The sequence below is a fragment of the Oncorhynchus mykiss genome, chromosome 7 (genome assembly GCF_013265735.2).
Source record: "Oncorhynchus mykiss isolate Arlee chromosome 7, USDA_OmykA_1.1, whole genome shotgun sequence".
NCBI lineage: Eukaryota > Metazoa > Chordata > Actinopteri > Salmoniformes > Salmonidae > Oncorhynchus > Oncorhynchus mykiss.
The window spans coordinates 45767751-45786847 of NC_048571.1; the positions used below are offsets into that span (position 1 = coordinate 45767751).

Consider the following 19097-nt stretch of genomic DNA (forward strand, 5'->3'; position numbering starts at 1 on the left):
GAGAAAGACAAATTTCTGTTCAATGTGTCCCCCCCCCCCCCCCCCCCCCCATTAAATTAGTGATCGATATCAGTTGCATTCTTTTATTTGATTTTACTGTACATCGGTTCGTAGAAAATACATTGCAATTGTGTGAATTATCAATTTTATGTGAAGTCCTGACATCTGCTTGCGGATTGCCCATTGGGACAGGTGTTTTTCGGTAGGTACAGTATAAACCTACCAAAACAGTTTTAATACAATTGAAGCCCATCCACAATTGATGGCCCTTCAGCAGGCACCTTAGTTTGCTAAACAGACTGTTTTTTTTTGTGTTTTTTTATACCTGTAAGAAGGTCTGTGAGAGGGCTTTGTGCATGCAGGGATAGTGATGCAGGCTTTTTTTACAGAATAGTATAGGTTAACAGGAGGAATAAACCAATATCATGATATGCCTTGCTCATATCGATATCAAACGGTATTGATATCATATCAAATTATTGATAATGGCCCCCACCACTATGTGAAATAAATAACACATTTATATTTAAATATATTTCATTATTAAGCATATAACTTAATTTCATCAGTCTGCTCTATCATTCAAGCTTCAAGTCTTAACTTCTTTCAAGTGATTTCCTTACCAATAACTCTTGCATGCCATTGTGGTGGCAGGTAGCCTGGTGGTTAGAGCATTGGGCCAGTCTCTAAAAGATTGCTGGATCGAATCCCTGTGCTAACAAAGTAAAAAATATGTCATTCTACAGACCCTACTGAGTATTCCCTACAATACTTTTACTAAAGCATCCAGAATATTTTTTGCTCTATAAGCCAATATGTGATTCACATTGTGGTCGTCAATGGAATATGAACAAATATGAATAATTGTTCATGTTTAGACAATTACCTTTCATATATCACGAATAAATACAGGTTATTGAAACGTTTCTACAATTACGTGGGGGACTTTAATTTTGAACGTTTTCGAAATTCCTTGACCCGGAAGTCCATTTTTAGTGTTGCTGACGAGCCGCTGATGATGATGCCACGCTAAAGTGCTGTTCACATCACACAAGTTTGCCATGATGATTTCTAATGAGACGAGTTCATAAGGTCATTTCGTGTTCTTTTAAATATTTGAGTTCACTGACTGTAAATTGTTAATGTTAACAGCCTACATCGCTATCGTGTCAGTACTGTAGAAAGCTACAGGCTAACTGGCCAGACATTAAATCGGCCTACCGTTAGCTAGCTAGCTAATTTATAACAGTATATTGAATAAACGTAGCTAGATAACTAGCTAAGCTACTCGGTCTTAAACACACTTACCTATATACTATTCAAAGTCGTATTTGACCATTCATTTGCAATGTATTTGAAACGTTTAAGTGGGTGCTACTGAAACAGTTCAACGTGATATTTTTAATGCGTTAGGCTACTGACCGTGTGTCAGTGGCACGTGGAGGGTAAACAACACAGTACACAAAACCAACCACAAGGTGGAGGAGTTTGCCACTTTTCAAACGTGGTCTTGTGGACTCAGGCATGGGGCGCAGGTTTTTGTTTCAGCCCAGTACTGACTGTTAAAGAGGACCCTGCAGCTTATTTAGGAGGTTCTGGAGAAGCAGTTGAGACAAGTCAGTAGATCAGGTCCAAATTGGTCTGCCTGTGTAACCAGAGTGCTCCCTCTTTTACGCTGCTGCTTCTCTCTGGTTATAATCTATGCATAGGTGCTATATCTATACCTACATATGACCTCAATTAGCCGACTAACCGGTGACCCGCACATTGACACTGTACCGGTACTACCTGTATATAGCCTCGCTACTGTTATTTTCACTGTCATTTTACCTTTTAAAAATGTGTATTTCTTTACTTATCTATTGTTTACCTAATACCTAACTTTTTTTCTTAAAATTGCACTGTTGGTTAGGGCTTGTAAGTAAGATTTTAATTGTATTCGGAGCACATGACAAACAAACGTTTTGATATATTATTTGTCAATAGAATAAACTCTCAGAGCTATAAACTTTTTCTCCTGGACCTAGAATGAGGACCATGGGCATCCTAAAACTACCTGCCCGGCCTAACCTGGCATAAACCACTAAGTCAATTATTAATAAGCACTAATGCACATTTCGTATTTAAGACATAATTTACATGAACGTTTCCAATAAACAATGAAAACACTGCCTAAATGCAGAAATCTAATACTTCTAGGCGCACAACCCGTGGCGAAAGCTGTGAACTTTATGGAGCAGTGGTGAGTGCAGACAGACTGGCATTATGATGCGTTCATAACATGTTGGAAACTGAAAATCCTTCTTGTAAACTGGGAGCAATGAGTTGTGTACATTCACATGCTTTGAATTTGTTGAGAATGCTGATTGGCAATTTTTATTTTATTTTTTATTTTTACCTTTACCTTTATTTAACTAGGCAAGTCAGTTAAGAACAAAGAACAGTGGGTTAACTGCCTGTTCAGGGGCAGAACGACAGATTTGTACCATGTCAGCTCGGGGGTTTGAACTTGCAACCTTCCGGTTACTAGCTGTGTCAACCATCTAACAGTAGAGCTTTCATGCTGGTAAACAAATAGTAGGGTTCATAAACCAAATTAATAGGTTAAAAAAAAACTTTTGAACTGCAGAAAATGTTAATATTGAGGTAATTTCCTTAGTATGTGACATCAGAGTTTAGCATGTGGGAGAACTTGTATCTCAGAGATGATAGCTTAGTGACTGTAGATGAGCTTCACACTAGTAATTACCAGTGGATTTTCCCCGTCGTATTCTGGTACTAGATGTTATGAATGCAGCATTCAATTTTTTAAAATTATTTTTATTATAATGATAACAAGACTCCGGTGTGTTTCTTTTACATGTAGTGAATCACAATTTTGGATGGGACTAGCGATAGCATAGTTAGGTCAGCAAACATATTAGCAACAAACTTTGTAGAAACAGAGTTCATGTGGGGAGAAATGGAGGGAAATGTCTGTCAGTTACATGACAATAGTTCTCAGGTACTTCACACACCTGGTGTGCGTTCAGTTCGCCTCAACATTTGCTACGTTGTGTGAATGTTTGCACTGAACGACACTTTTCCTCACAACGGTGCACACTGTTCTTCAACAGTCTGAGGTACATTTGCTCTCGTTTTGTGGTGTTGAGATGTGTGGTCCTGATCAATATGGGTGTGACCAAACTCGTGCAACACACCATACGGTAATAATTAGAGGTCGACCGACTGATTTTTCAACGTCAATACCGATTATTGGAGGACCAAAAAAAGCAGATACCGATTAATCAGATGTTTTTTTAATATTTTTTTTATTTGTAAAAATGACAATTACAACTACTGAATGAACACTTTTATTTTAACTTAATATAATAGATCAAAATCAATTTATGATTGCGAAATTAATAGGCACTGCATTGATTATATGCAACGCAGGACAAGCTAGATAAACTAGTAATATCATCAACCACGTGTAGTTTGATTGTTTTTTTTATAAGACAAGTTTAATGCTAGCTAGCAACTTACCATGGCTTCTTGCTGCACTTGCGTAACAGGTAGTCAGTCTGCCACGCATGCTCCTCGTAGAGTGCAATGTAATCGGCCACAATCGGTGTCCAAAAATGCTGATTACCGATTGTTATGAAAACTTGAAATCGGCCCCAATTACTCGGCCATTCCGATGAATCGGTCCACCTCTAGTAATAATCACACTCTGAGCCGCCAAAATCGTTTTTTTCAACTGGTCGTTCAGTACAGTACAGTTTCCGTTGGATTCAACGTTGAACACCGTTCTGTCATACTGAACGCATCCCTGATTTAATCATGTTGATTAGTTGGATGATCAGATCTGTTAGTGGCTGCTGGTACAGAAGTATCAACACCGTGACTTCCCAATTCTAGGAGTAAAGAAGAAATAAGTGGGCTCAGGAGAAGATCAGTTTGATGTCAAGCAGTGCTACTGCTAAACATTATAGAATGTGTATAATACCTTGTGGGCTAATCAAACTCCCCCACTACTTCCACAGCTCTCACAGACCCCTGTAGATCCTCACCTGCAGTGTTCTGTTCATCATGATTACTCCAGCGTTTGAGTTGAGCCAGGACCCAACTTTCCTAATCCTGACCATCCGTGTGCCCTACACGAGAACATCAGAGTTTGATCTCTACATCGATGGAGATGATTTCAAATTCTATGCCAAGCCTTACTTCCTCAGGTTCATTTTTGTGCTGCCATTATTGAAGTCACTTCATTCATGTTTTTTTTTAAATGTCATTTTACATATATATATATATATATTTTTTTAAAAATATATATATACATATGTAGTAATTAAATGCACACAGTTGCACCATGATATGCTGTAATTGTGTCAACAGGCTGATAGGCTACCTTCTTGTTTAGTTCTAACACTTGTATCTCTTATCAAGACTGACCTTACCTGGAAAGATAGTGGAGGATGGGAGGGAAAAGGCCACTTTCGACATTGATAAAGGTAATGTTTGGAATTTAAAGTTTGTTCATGTTTTTATTGATAAGGAATCATTCATTTGTCGTTTTGCCGTTGACTCTTTGCATTTTAGAATGGATGCGTGTGGTTGAAAGATAATGCAGGCTTTCATATTCTGATGAAAACAGACCCCCTAATGCATTGTTGATAGTGCTTTATTGACCCGTTCATTGAAACGCAACGTGACCCTATCTTTGTCAGTGCGTGTGTCCTCTTGACCTCCCAGTAATCAAATCAGCATTACTGGTTGTTAGGCGGATCCTCTCACCAGACTCCACAGTGTGTGGTTAGTACTTCAGCTAGCCAGAGAGTAGCAGGACCCTGAGTGATGGGGCTGATGGCAGAGTCAGTGGGATTGATCCCTGGTGCCTCTTTAGCACTCACTACAGAGACGGCCACACAGACTTAATTACTGGTTATGCTGTTAGATATGGAGGGCCATTTGACCCGTCCGTGATGTAATGAGTGCCTCCTGCAGCCCTACTTTTATTTCTGCTCATTTCTAGTGACTCTTGGCCTCTTTTTATTCATGTATTTATTCTATTTACCAACTCATTCTCATGCGGCTACTTTGATTCAAAGCAATTTATTTTCAGTTAGGAGTGGAATACTCGGATCATTCTTTTAATGAATTTAATTTCCAATTATCCCTCTTGATTATGTTGGGTTGGTGAAGCGTTCGCTTTATGCACGCTGACACATCATTGGCCCTCGGATCAGCGACGCCCTGTTTGACATACTGTGTCTAAATAAGCCACTAACTGCTGCTAATTTAGCTTCTCTAATGGGAGTCCCGGTTTATACTCTCAATTAGAAATTATTACGATGCATCTTTTTTTGGGCTGGGCAATATAGCCAAAATATCATATCACCATATTTGTCTCATGTACGGTGGTATTTGACACTATTTAATGCTTCTGAATAATACAAGTTAGAAATGTTGTTTTATTAGTAGTGCATCACCCTTGAATGGCAACAAATACATTTTATGGGCTTTCTCCATTCTGATTTGTTTTACACACATTCAAGTAGTACCATTTGGAGAAATGTATATGTTTATCCAGCACTGTGTCAACATATCGTTATTGACGGTATTGTAAAAATCCATATACCAGTTTTTGCGATATATCAGCCAGCCTCCTCTTAAGGGGCCCAGAGCCAAGGCAATTAGCCAACTAGCATAAAGCGTTTTTAAGTTAAATACTCCAACAAAGCGTTGAAAGTTTTTATGAGGTCATTAAAAGGGATTAAGACTAGGAAATGATCTCCTTGGCTAGAGGTGGAATGGTCATATATTTTATAGGCTTTCTCTTTTAATTGCTAATAACCTCTGCTTTTGACTGAATACGTGTCTGCAGAGACAGTCATGCATTTATCGTGAGCATTCATTGTTCTACATGTGACGAGCCATGTCTACTTGATGAAAAATGCTCCGGGACTGTTTAAAGGCAGACAATGCTATCCGATTTGCTTCCACATTGTCTACGTCTCTACTCTTTGTACAGCTACACATTCAGTTGTTGTGTTTCTCAAACCGCAGATCTCTGCCGCAGCGCTGCCAATTGTTTCACCTGCTCCCTGATGTTCTCTCTGTGTGTCCCAGGTCTTTTTACCCTGCACGTCCCCAAGGAGACAGCAGGGGAACACTTTGAAGGACTCCAGATGCTGACTAGTCTCCTGGCTCCCAAAGGCTCCCGCTCAGCCAAGCCTCTGGTGGAAGACATGGGTATATACTGAAGTGCCATAACATTTACATTGTAGTCATTTAGCAGATGCTCTTATCCAAAGCGACTTGCAATTAGTGCATTCATCTTAAGATGCCTAGGTGAGACAACCACATATCAGAGTCGTAGCGAGTACATTTTCCCTTAAAGTAGATGCCATCAAAGTCGGTGCTAGTAGGAAAATATATGTGTGTGTGTGGACACCTGCTTGTCTTACATCTCATTCCAAAATCATTATATGGAGTTGGTCCCCCTTTTGCTGCTATAACAGCCTCCAATCTTCTGGGAATGCTAGATGTTGGAACATTGCTGCGGGGACTTGCTTCCATTTATCCACGAGCATTAGTGAGGTTGGGCACTGTTGATGGGCGATTAGGCCTGGCTCGCAGTCAGTGTTCCAATTCATCCCAAACGTAATCGTCAGGGCTCTACGCAGGCCAGTGAAGTTCTTCCACACCGTTTTCGACAAACCAATTCTGTATGGACCTCGCTTTGTGCATGTCAAGCTGAAGTAGGAAAGGGCCTTCCCCAAACTGTTGGCACAAAGTTGGAAGCAAAGAATCGTCTAGAATGTCATTGTATGCTGTAGCGTTAATATTTCCCTTCACTGGAACTAAGGGTCCAAGCCCAAACCATGAAAAACAGCAAAAGAACGTTATTCCTCCACCACCAAACTTTTTAGTTGGCACTATGCGTTGGGGCAGGTAGCATTCTCCTGGCATCTGCCAAATCCAGATTATTCCGTCGGACTGCCAGATGGTGAAGCTTGATTCATCACTCCAGAGAAGGTGTTTCCACTGCTCCAGAGTCTAGTATATTGCTGGAAGACATATTGATGTTCATGTTAAGCTCAAATATGTCTCGTAAACGAAACCACTGAAGTAAGGACTGAGAACAGAAAAAACCCCACTGGATTTTGTCATCGATGATGTTGTAATACGATTTGGCTGAATGGTTTTGTTTCTCATTAAGACATTGATTCTTTCTTTACATTACAGAAGCGTGCAGTGGTATTTTGGATGGTGAGGAAGAGGATGACGAAGAGGAGTTTGACTGGCAGGTTGAGCAGGAAGTGTACATGGACTCCTCAGAGGAGCAGCTGAAGGAACTGCAGAAGTATGGCTTTGGGAGTCAGAGATCCGGAGTGTTCACTCGACTGCAGGTAAGGTCATTCATTGGCTTTGGCAGTACTGCACAGAGTCACACTGTGCTTCTTGAAGACGGTTCCTAGAAATTAGTGGAATGGTATCCTTTGAAAGCATTGCTAGGTTTTATAATGTATCGTTCCCGTAAGTAGGGCCAGGAGTTCTTCCTGACCATATGACCTGACCAGGAAAACATAACATCAAGTACAGCATGTGAAGATCTAATGGAGTATTGTCCAATCAGGAGGAGCTGAGTGATGTCATCGACATCCAAAACCCAGATAGAACCACGGGGTCAGAGAGGAGAAGGAAACGACTGGACGCTGAGACGTCCATATTCTGCCCTGACCATTACCTGTGAGTTATCCAAAGAATAGTACCCACTAATTAAATCATTGTTCAGTATTAACACATGCACAGATGTCACAGATTTATTGTATTGTGTTCTATCACTTTCATTGTTATGACACTGAGCTGTTTGTGTCTGTAGTGCTGACCTGTTTGAGGACGAGGAGATCCAGGGTCTACTGAAGTTCCGCCCTTGGTGGTCTGATCTGTGCCCAGACTCCATCCGGCAGGGAGAGGCAGGTGAGCTGGAGTCCTACCTATCTATCCCATCACTACCACACATGAAGGGATAGTTAATCTTCAAATCATGTACTAAAATTTGATATTAAGTTGCTCTTATGTCTGTTAAATGATGCTGTATTTCATGTAGTAGCATTGTATTACAGAGTATTGATAACCTGTAGTTTAAGCTCAGATCACACAAAGAGCAGTAAGAGATTTCCACCAGCAGGTGGTGTATAAATATTGACAACAAAAAATGAACTTAACTTTGGCGTCAAAGAAGTGACCCCCCCCAGAAAACCCCATTTGTGTTAATGTATAAATAATTACTGTTTTAACGTGTGTGTATATATATCCATTATTGTTGAATTGTTTTGTGGAGTGCTGTCAGTTGTGAGTTTGTGGCGTGGAGTTAGTTTAACATTTCATTGGATTGAGTTTGACATTAAGCCTACAGTGTTAGTTTTGTAATGGTCATTAAAGAACATATTCAGTCTAGATCATCATTTCTTAGGGCTTTTCTTAAAATGCAGAATTGAACCCAATTTCCCTTTTCTCCAAGCCACCCCCCCCCCCCCCCCATCCAGACTTGTATCGCCATTACCTCACTCTCCCTCAAATCCTATTTCTTTATCTCTTATCAATCCATGACATAAGAAATCAATGAGTCATTTAAAAGGTGTGATCCACGGCTGGCTGGGCTCTACAGGTTTGTTTTCCTCTCTTCTCTCTCAGATGAGAGCGATAAGGGCTTATGGAACAATTCAATTGTGCCATCCAGCTCTCCTAACAGCCTGCTAATTCCTCTGCTCCCACCGCATCAACGAACACATGGCTCGTAGCCACAGCTTATGTTAGTACAGGATGTCGTACTGTACGCTCAGGAAAGGATTTAGATGAAACATTATCACAGGAGGATATGCTGGGTTGACAGTGCCAGGATCCCCATCTCTGCCCTAGCACAGGAGAGATCGCACACTGCCGAACAGCCATCAGTCAATACTGCGCGGCACTCATACACGGCCCATTAGCCGTAGGCAGGAGGAATCCAGCATGAAGTTTTCCTGCAACTCTGAACTCCCTTTTCTCATTCGGTATTCTGAGTACTCGGCCGGAGCCCGGGCGCAGATAAAGGGGACACATTTAAACTAATGACTTAACTGAAAGCTGGATGCACGTTAGCCTTCCCCTGCCCGTCGGAAGAGTATTGGTCAGCAAATGTAGCCATTAGTAGTAAAATCTTGATAGCATGCTTATGATTTTAACACCTTTTATATATGTACCATCAAAAGTTTGGACACAACCCTTGAAAGAGTAGGTTTAATTTACTGTTACTATTTCCGACATTGTAGAATAATAGTGAAGACATCAACTATGAAATAACCCATATGGAATCATGTAGTTACCAAAAAAGTGTTAAAAAAATCAAAATATATTTTATATTTGAGATTCTTCGATGTAGCCACCCTTTGCCTTGATGAACGTTTTGCACACTCTTGGCATTCTCTCAACCAGCTTCATGAGGTAGTCACCTGGAATGCATTTCAATTAACAGGTGTGCCTTGTTAATTTGTGGAATTTCTTTCCTTAATGCATTTGAGCCAATCAGTTGTGTTGTGACAAGGTAGGGCTGGTATACAGAAGATAGCCCTATTTGGTAAAAGACCATTTCCATATTATTTTTTTATTTTTTATTTCACCTTTATTTAACCAGGTAGGCTATTTGAGAACAAGTTCTCATTTGCAACTGTGACCTGGCCAAGATAAAACATAGCAGTGTGAACAGACAACAGAGTTGCACATGGAGTAAACAATTAACAAGTCAATAACACAGTAGGGGAAAAAAGAGTCTATATACATTGTGTACAAAAGGCATGAGGAGGTAGGCGAATAATTACAATTTTGCAGATTAATACTGGAGTGATAAACGATCAAATGGTCATGTACAGGTAGAGATATTGTTGTGCAAAAGAGCAGAAAAGTAAATAAATATAAACAGTATGGGGATGAGGTAGGTAAAATTGGGTGGGCTATTTACCAATAGACTATGTACAGCTGCAGCGATCGGTTAGCTGCTCAGATAGCAGATGTTTGAAGTTGGTGAGGGAGATAAGTCTCCAACTTCAGCAATTTTTGCAATTCGTTCCAGTCACAGGCAGCAGAGAACTGGAACGAAAGGCGGCCAAATTAGGCGTTGGCTTTAGGGGTGATCAGTGAGATACACCTGCTGGAGGGCGTGCTACGGGTGGGTGTTGCCATCGTGACCAGTGAACTGAGATAAGGCGGAGCTTTACCTAGCATGGACTTGTAGATGACCTGGAGCCAGTGGGTCTGGCAACGACTATGTAGCGAGGGCCAGCCGACTAGAGCATACAGGTCGCAGTGGTGGGTGGCATAAGGTGCTTTAGTAACAAAACGGATGGCACTGTGATAAACTGCATCCACATTCTAGGTCGGAACCATCTAGGGTGGTGATTCTAGTCGGGCGTGCGGGTGCAGGCAGCGAACGGTTGAAAAGCATGCATTTGGTTTTACTAGCGTTTAAGAGCAGTTGGAGGCCACGGAAGGAGTGTTGTATGGCATTGAAGCTCGTTTGGAGGTTAGATAGCACAGTGTCCAAGGACAGGCCGGAAGTATACAGAATGGTGTCGTCTGCGTAGAGGTGGATCAGGGAATCGCCCGCAGCAAGAGCAACATCATTGATATATACAGAGAAAAGAGTCGGCCCGAGAATTGAACCCTGTGGCACCCCCATAGAGACTGCCAGAGGACCGGACAGCATGCCCTCCGATTTGACACACTGAACTCTGTCTGCAAAGTAGTTGGTGAACCAGGCAAGGCAGTCATTAGAAAAACAGAGGCTACTGAGTCTGCCGATAAGAATATGGTGATTGACAGAGTCGAAAGCCTTGGCCAGGTCGATGAAGACGGCTGCACAGTACTGTCTTTTATCGATGGCGGTTATGATATCGTTTAGTACCTTGAGCGTGGCTGGGGTGCACCCGTGACCGGCTCGGAAACCAGATTGCACAGCGGAGAAGGTACGGTGGGATTCGAGATGGTCAGTGACCTGTTTGTTGACTTGGCTTTCGAAGACCTTAGATAGGCAGGGCAGGATGGATATAGGTCTGTAACAGTGAGGGGGATGACTGCGGCAGCTTTCCAATCCTTGGGGATCTCAGACGATATGAAAGAGAGGTTGAACAGGCTGGTAATATGGGTTGCGACAATGCGGCGGATAGTTTCAGAAATAGAGGGTCCAGATTGTCAAGCCCAGCTGATTTGTACGGGTTCAGGTTTTGCAGCTCTTTCAGAACATCTGCTATCTGGATTTGGGTAAAGGAGAACCTGGAGAGGCTTGGGCGAGTAGCTGCGGGGGGGGGAGCTGTTGGCCGAGTTTGGAGTAGCCAGGAGGAAGGCATGGCCAGCCGTTGAGAAATGCTTGTTGAAGTTTTCGATAATCATGGATTTATCGGTGGTGACCGTGTTACCTAGCCTCAGTGCAGTGGGTAGCTGGGAGGAGGTGCTCTTGTTCTCCATGGACTTTACAGTGTCCCAGAACTATGGCAAGAACAGTTCAAATAAGCAAAGAGAAACGACAGTCCATTACTTTTAGACATGAAGGTCAGTCAATCTGGAACATTTCATGAACTTTGATCGTTTCTTCAGGTGCAGTCGCAAAAACCAACAAGTGATATGATGAAACAGGCTCTCATGAGGACCGCCACAGGAAAGGAAGATTCAGTTACCTCTACTGCAGAGGATATGTTAATTGGAGTTACCAGCCTCAGATATTGCAGCCCATATAAATGCTTCACAGAGTTCAAGTAACAGACACATCTCAACATCAACTGTTCAGAGGAGACTGTGTGAATCAGGCCTTTATGGTCGGATTGCTGCAAAGAAACCACTACTAAAGGACACCAATTAGAAGAAGAGACTTGCTTGGGCCAAGAAACACGAGCAATGGACATTAGACCGGTGGAAATCTGTCCTTTGGTCTGATTGGTCCAAATTTGACATTTTTGGTTTCAACTGCAGTGTCTTTGGGAGACGCAGAGTAGGTGAACGGATGATCTCTGCGTGTGTAGTTCCCACTGTGAAGCCTGGAGGAGGAGGTGTGATGGTGTGGGGGTGCTTTGCTGGTGACACTATCAGTGATTTATTTAGAATTCAAGGCACACTTAACCAGCATGGCTACCACAGAATTCTGCAGCGATACACCATCCCATCTGGTTTGCACTTAGGGGGGGAACTATCATTTGTTTTTCATCAGGACAATGACCCAAAACACACCTCCAGGCTGTGTAAGGGCTATTTGACCAAGAAGGAGAGGGATGGAGTGCTGCATCAGATGACCTGGCCTCCACAATCACGCGACCTCAATCCAAATTGAGATGGTTTGGGTTGAGTTGGAATGCAGAGTAAAGGAAAAGCAGCCAAGTGTTCGGCACATGTGGTAACTCCTTCAAGACTGTTGGAAAAGCACTCCTCATGAAGCTGGTTGAGAGAATGCTACGAGTGTGCAAAGCTGTCAAGGCAAGCGTTGGCTACTTTGAAGAATCTAAAATATAACATTTTTATTTAATACTTTTGGTTACTACATGATTCCATACGTGTTATTTAATAGTTTTGTACAATGTAGAAAACATTTGACTGACTAGTACTGTATATAATGTGTGGGAGCAAAATTCTTAAGCTTCTCTATTTTGGCCTCTTTTTTTTTTCTCCCTCCCTTGCCTCCCGTAAGACAGAGATATACAGTATATGTCAGCTGACAGATGGGTGTAGACACTAGTGGTAATTAAGTAGAAACCTCACCCTGGACCTTTGTGCCCCCTCTGTGTTCCCCGGGTCGAGGCCAGAGCACTGACAGGCCACAAGCTGTCCACTGGGTCCACATGAACTGAGTGGGCGGTGTTAATCCAACATGACAGCCCTGTCTCTGCCTGCGGCTCTTCTTATGGCTGGTTTGACCTGCCAGCGGCAGTCTGTGATTCATCACTACATTCATTGCATTGACTCGCAGGTTCTTTAACGTCAGAAAATGTCTATCTTAAACAGTTGCGCTTTAGTATTGAGTGTTGACGACCTTGTTCTGTACTACCAAGGTCATACGTCAGAAGCCTCTGGGTGAAGTAGAGTTGTAGGTAATTTCCAGCCTCGTGCACGTTGAGCAGAGGTATATTTGCTCCATGTCACTGGTGCCATCTGTACCTGGGGTAGGGCCATACAATGGGGGCAGACTGCTCAGAAGACTGGAGGAACTAAGTGACAAATGACACACACACACACACACACACACACACTCTCGATTGGCTAGGATCAAAGCTGAGATCAGTGAGTGCCTTTCAGATTGTCCCATTAGATCTTCTAATCTCATCCAGATGTCTCTTGGATGAATGGAGCGCTGCGGCTGCATTATGCAGGCCCAGTTAGCTTGTTATTGGCAGTAATCCCATGTTCATCCTGTTTTAAAATGTATTTTTAGATCCATTACATGTGGACAAAAACAGGAGTTACAGCAACTGATGCTCTCGCTAGATGTCACTGAATGACAGCGCTTGTATACACTTTTTGGAACATCTTGATGAGTGCCCGACTGCTGTTCTAATAAATAAACAAAGAAACCTGTTTCCCAGCAGCCCTATCACTTTTCCCTGATCCCAAATGCAAATAATCTGGGTAGTCATTTGATTAGCTGTTCAGGAGTCTTATGGCTTTGGAGGTAGAAGCTGTTAAGAAACCTTTTGGACCTAGACTAGACCTGGCGCTCCGGAACTGCTTGCCGTGAGACGATGGTGGCTGGAGTCTTTGACAATGTTTAGGGCCTTCCTCTGACACTGTCTGGTATAGAGGTCCAGGATGGCAGGAAGCTTGACCCCAGTGATGTACTGGACCTACAAGAATTTTGGAATATTGCTGCAGGGACCTGCTTCCATTCAGCCACGAGCATTAGTGAGGTCGGGCACTGATTTTGAGTGATTAGGCCTGGCTGTCAGTTGACGTTCCAATTCATCCCAAAGGTGTTCCCAAAGATGTTCGATGGGATTGAGGTCAAGGCTCTGTGCAGGCCAGTCAAGTTCTTCCACACCGACCTCGACAAACCATTTCTGTATGGACCTCTCTTTGCATGGGGGCATTGTCATGTTGAAAAAGGACAGGGCCTTCCCCAAACTGTTGCCGCCAAGTTGGAAGCACAGACTCGTCTAGAATGTCATTGTATGCTGTAGCATTAATATTTCCCTTCACTGGAATTAATGGTTCAACCCCGAACCATGAAAAACAGCCCCAGACCATTATTCCTCCACCACCAAACTTTACAGTTGGCACTACTGTATGCCTTAGAGCAGGTAGCGTTCTCCTGGCATCCGCCAAACCCAGATTCATCCGTCGGCTTGCCAGATGGTGAAGCGTGATTCATCACTGCTCCAGACTCCAATGGCGGCGAGCTTTCTACCACTCCAGCCGGCGCTTGGCATCGCGCATGGTGATCTGAGGCTTGTGTGCAACTGCTCAACCATGGTAGTTTTAACTGAGGACAGATGATTTTTACGCGCTTCAGCACGAACTGACTTGTTGGAAAGGTGGCGTGCTATGAGTGTGCCACGTAAGGGCATTCTACTGCCAATGTTTGTTTATGGAGATTGCATGGCTGTGTGCTCAATTTTATACATGTTGAAATTGTTGAATCCACTAATTTGAAGGGGTGTCCACATACTTTTTCATATATAGTGTATGTCTGCTGCAGAGGGACAAAGGGGAGCCATGAGAACACGTTTTGATCCGTTTCTGGAGAACATATTGGCTCCCTATTTACAAAGATGGAGAACAAGCTATAATGGAAAATACTGGAGTTTTTGTGCAAGTATAGCCAACTAGCACAAATAGATTATTGCGACATTTTCAAAACAATACGATATCTTTAAAAATAATATCCCGCTATGTAACAAACCCCCCCCTTCTCAATAGTCTGTGTGTGTTTCCTACACTCGGCAGACTGCTGGATGTAGGCCAGTGAGGCGCTGAGTTTCTCCCCAGCGTCCTGGCTGATCTCCCGGGGAGGTGCGGTAAGGGGGAGGTGTGCGTGTGTGCTCCGCTTGGCCAGGCTGGGCTGCTGCAGCTGCACTGGCAAGGGAATTGGGGTACCGTCTGCAGGGATCTAAGCCCTGATGTAATGGAGCAGGAATCCAGTTCCCAGCAGAGCCAAGAGGATCATTTGAAACTGCTGCTGTAGTGTGTGCACGCACAGTCAAGCCCACACACTCAGGGGCTCAGTATAGGGGCTGTCCTCGATAGGCAAAGGGAAGGATTGCTTTCAGCTGTTCCATAAGCTGCAGAGAAAGTGCTGACTTGGAGTCTGTTCTTGCAGACCTTTAGCTTTGTTTTCAGCACTGAACGTTGCACATTAAACTTTACCAATTGAGTTTAGGTGGAGGGTATCTTGATCAGTAACTGAGGAAGAAACTCAGGGACTTTTGATTATTTCCAAAAGAACTGATAACCTAGTGTTTTCCTCACACAATTCAAGCCCTGGGCCATCTCTGCAACATAATAGAAATGATGGATCCCTCTTTTGCTTCATAGTAGAATATGTGCATGAACTGTTAGAAATGAATGTGTTTGCAGGCATGATTAGGTCCATGTAGAAACCCAGTGAGTCTAAGGGTGGACTGTTGTTTTTCAGCGGTGTCCTTCACTGATGATGAGAAGGAGCAGCTAAGAAAGTTTACCAACCATTCCTACATCCTGGACAAGAAGTCCCGTTTCCAGGTGTGGCTCAGCCTGGTGGACATCATCCTGGCATACTGCTACGAATTGCGCACTACAGAGGGAGAGCACAACGTGAGTTAGCGACCGTCAGTTAGCCTCTACTTCTCCCTCCAGGTCAAAGCTTTAACATGGACTTCCACCAAGTTCCTACAGGGATCTTGAGTTTTTTTTGTTGTCTTACTGTCACTAAACCGTAATACATGGAACTCAGTCTGTTGTTGCACAGCTGGAAATAGATGTTTAAGTGATTAATGCCCAAGAAGCTGGTGTTTTGGAGGATGCATTGGCATGAGTGTTGTTCCCAAACTGTGCCAGTATATCCTCCAAACAATTCCTTTGAGGACATAATCACTTTTACACAACCGGTTACCAACATATTCAAATAATGACAGACATGCTTTTATTTCAAAATTTATTTTTTTAAATGAATTAATTCATACTATTTCATCCTTCCACGAGATGTAGTCCCGGCACACATCTATGGTGCTACCCATGCTGCCTATCGGTTAGGTTGCCAAAGACGCGACCCAGTCTTAGTCTTTTTGTTCTATATCTATGGGCTCGACCCAGTTGCTCATTCTAAAATAGATTGTAGACTGGGTCGTGTGAACCCTGAATATCAGATAGTAAACCACAGCTATGACAAAAAATACATTTTTACTGCTCTAATTACGTTGGTAACCAGTTTATAATAGCATTCGAACACCTCGGGTTTGTGGTGTGTGTAGCCAATATACCACGGCTAAGGGCTGTATCCAGGCACTCCACGTCACGCCGTGGTATATTGGCCATATACTACACCTCCTTGTGCCCTATTGCTTAAATTAAGGTCTAAAATGGGAAATGGTGAGGTTAGACCATGGTCACACATTCATGTGTTTATATACATCATTGGGTCAGATCCGGAGCTGTAGTTCTTAGTACTGCCGTAAACACATACTTTAGACAGCAACCTGTGAAGTCATCTGTGAACGTTCTATGAACATCTGGGGTGTTACGGCCTTATACACCTTAGAGAGCCAGGAGCAGGCTGCTTTTCCAGAGATTGTGTTGTAAGGTATCTGTAATGGACACTAGGGACGGAGTGTTAAAGAGAGTGTGGCCAGAGTTTGCCTGTTATTGGTATCATTGCTTTCTCATGTGTTGTAGGCCCACCTTGATTCTCTAAAGCGCGTGTAGAAGTTGACCTCTGTCCTCATTATATGACAGGTTGAATCACCGTGGACCATCAGAAAACTAAGTGGGACTCTCTGCTGGCTTGAGGTAAGTAATGGGGAGGCAGTCCCTTATTTAAGTCAATTAAAGTCAAATTATTATGGAATAATAAATCCCATAGTATGACCTTGGGCACGGCTTCGCTATTCTGGCTGTTTTCAGCTCCTGGCCCCATCTTGAGCTAAAGGCTTTTATTGATCTAAATGTGTCTGCTCCAGCCGCTGACGGAGGAAAGCTCTCAACCAGCCCTAGGAAATTACCATTTGATTGAGTTTGCTGCAGCTGGGTGGAGAGCTTGTATAAAAAAAATATATATTAACACAACATGTAAAATGTTGGCCCATGAGCTGAAATAGGAAAATCCCAGAAACTGTTAGTGAGAATTTCTCCTTTGCCAAGATAATCCATCCACCTGACAGGTTAACAGCATGATCATTACACAGGCGCACCTTGTGCTGGGGACAATAAAAGGCCACTTTAAAATGTGCCTATTTGTCTCACGACACAATGCCACAGATGTCTCAAGTTTTGAGGAAGCGTGCAATTGGTATGCTGACTGCAGGAATGTCCACTAGAGCTGTTCCCAGATCATTTAATGTTCATTTCTCTACCATAATCTGCCTCAAGTCATTTTAGAGAATTTGGCAGTAAGTCCAACCAGCCTCACAACTGCAGACCACATCTGGCTTCTTCACCTGCGGTATTGTCTGAGGTGGGGTAGGGGGAGTGCTGAGGAGTAGTTCTGTCAGTAATAAAGCCCTTTTGGAGACCAAATTATGATTGGCTGGGCCTGGCTCCCCAGTGGGGGGTGGGTGGAAAACATAGATTAGGGCCTAATTTATTTACATTGACTGCTTTCCTTACATGAACTGTAACTCAGTAACATCTTTGGAATTGTTGCATTTTGTGTGTTTATATTTTCAGTGTGTAATATATCACACACAGTACCAGTCAAAGGTTCGGACACACCTACTCATTCAAGGGTGTTTCTTTATTTGCACTGTTTTCTTCATTGTAGAATGTAGTGACCAAAAATATATTTTACTTTTTAGATTCTTCAAAGTAGCCACCCTTTGCCTTGATGACAACTTTGCACACCCTTGGTATTCTATCAACCACCTTCATGAGGTAGTCACCTGGAATGCATTTCAATTAACAGGTGTGCCTTGTTAAAAGTTAATTTGTGGAATTTCTTTCCTACTTAATGCGTTTGAGCCAATCAGTTGTGTTGTGACAAGGTAGGGGTGGTCCAGAAGATAGCCCTATTTGGTGAAAGACCAAGTCCATACTATGGCAAGAACAGCTCAAATAAGCAAAGAGAAACGACTATATGACATGAACGTCAGTCAATCCGGAAGTTTCTTCAGGTGCAGTCGCAAAAACCATCAAGCGCTATGATGAAACAGGAAAGGAAGACCCAAAATTACCTCTAGTGCAGAGGATAAGTTCATTGGCGTTACCAGCCTCAGAAATTACAGTCCAAATAAATGCTTCACGGAGTTCAAGTAGACACATCTCAACATCAACTGTTCAGAGGAGACTACGTGAATCAGGCCTTCATGGTCGAATTGCTGCAAAGAAAGCACTACTAAAGGAAACCAATTAGAAGAAGAGACTTGCTTGGGCCAAGAAATACGTGCAATGGACATTAGACCGGTGGAAATCTGTCCTTTGATCTGATGGGTCCAAATTTGAGATTTTTGGTTCCAACCTCTGTGTCTTTGTGATATGCAGAGTAGGTGAACGGAGGATCTCTGCATGTGTAGTTCCCACTGTGAAGCATGGAGGAGGAGATGTGATGGTGTGGGGGTGCTTTGTTGGTGATTTATTTAGAATTCAAGGCACACTTAACCAGCATGGCTACCACAGCATTGTGCAGCGATACGCCATCCCTTCTGGTTTGCGCTTAGTGGGGCAATAATTTGTTTTTCAACACAACAATTACCCAACACACCTCCAGGCTGTGTAAGTGCTATTTGTCCAAGAAGGAGAGTGGTGGAGTGCTCCATCAGATGACCTGCCCTCCACAATCACCTGACCTTAACCCAATTGAGATGGTTTGGGATGAGGTGGACCGCAGAGTGAAGGAGAAGCAGCCATCAAGTGCTCAGATTATGTGGGAACTCTTTCAAGACTGTTGGAAAAGCATTCCATATGAAGCT

General features: G+C 42.9%; 1 protein-coding gene across 1 annotated transcript in view; it reads left to right on the forward strand.

The window, feature by feature from the left end:
• Positions 1–947: 947 nt before the first annotated feature.
• Positions 948–19097, forward strand: part of shq1 (SHQ1, H/ACA ribonucleoprotein assembly factor) — a 40922-nt gene continuing 22772 nt past the window's right edge. Inside the window, exons 1-9 of the mRNA XM_021609454.2 lie at positions 948–1092; positions 4026–4214; positions 4429–4493; positions 6112–6234; positions 7231–7394; positions 7622–7734; positions 7868–7965; positions 15635–15792; positions 16930–16983. Coding sequence (XP_021465129.1) covers positions 4072–4214; positions 4429–4493; positions 6112–6234; positions 7231–7394; positions 7622–7734; positions 7868–7965; positions 15635–15792; positions 16930–16983 — 918 coding nt within the window. The 5' untranslated portion in view covers positions 948–1092; positions 4026–4071. The remainder of the gene's footprint in view (positions 1093–4025; positions 4215–4428; positions 4494–6111; positions 6235–7230; positions 7395–7621; positions 7735–7867; positions 7966–15634; positions 15793–16929; positions 16984–19097) is intronic.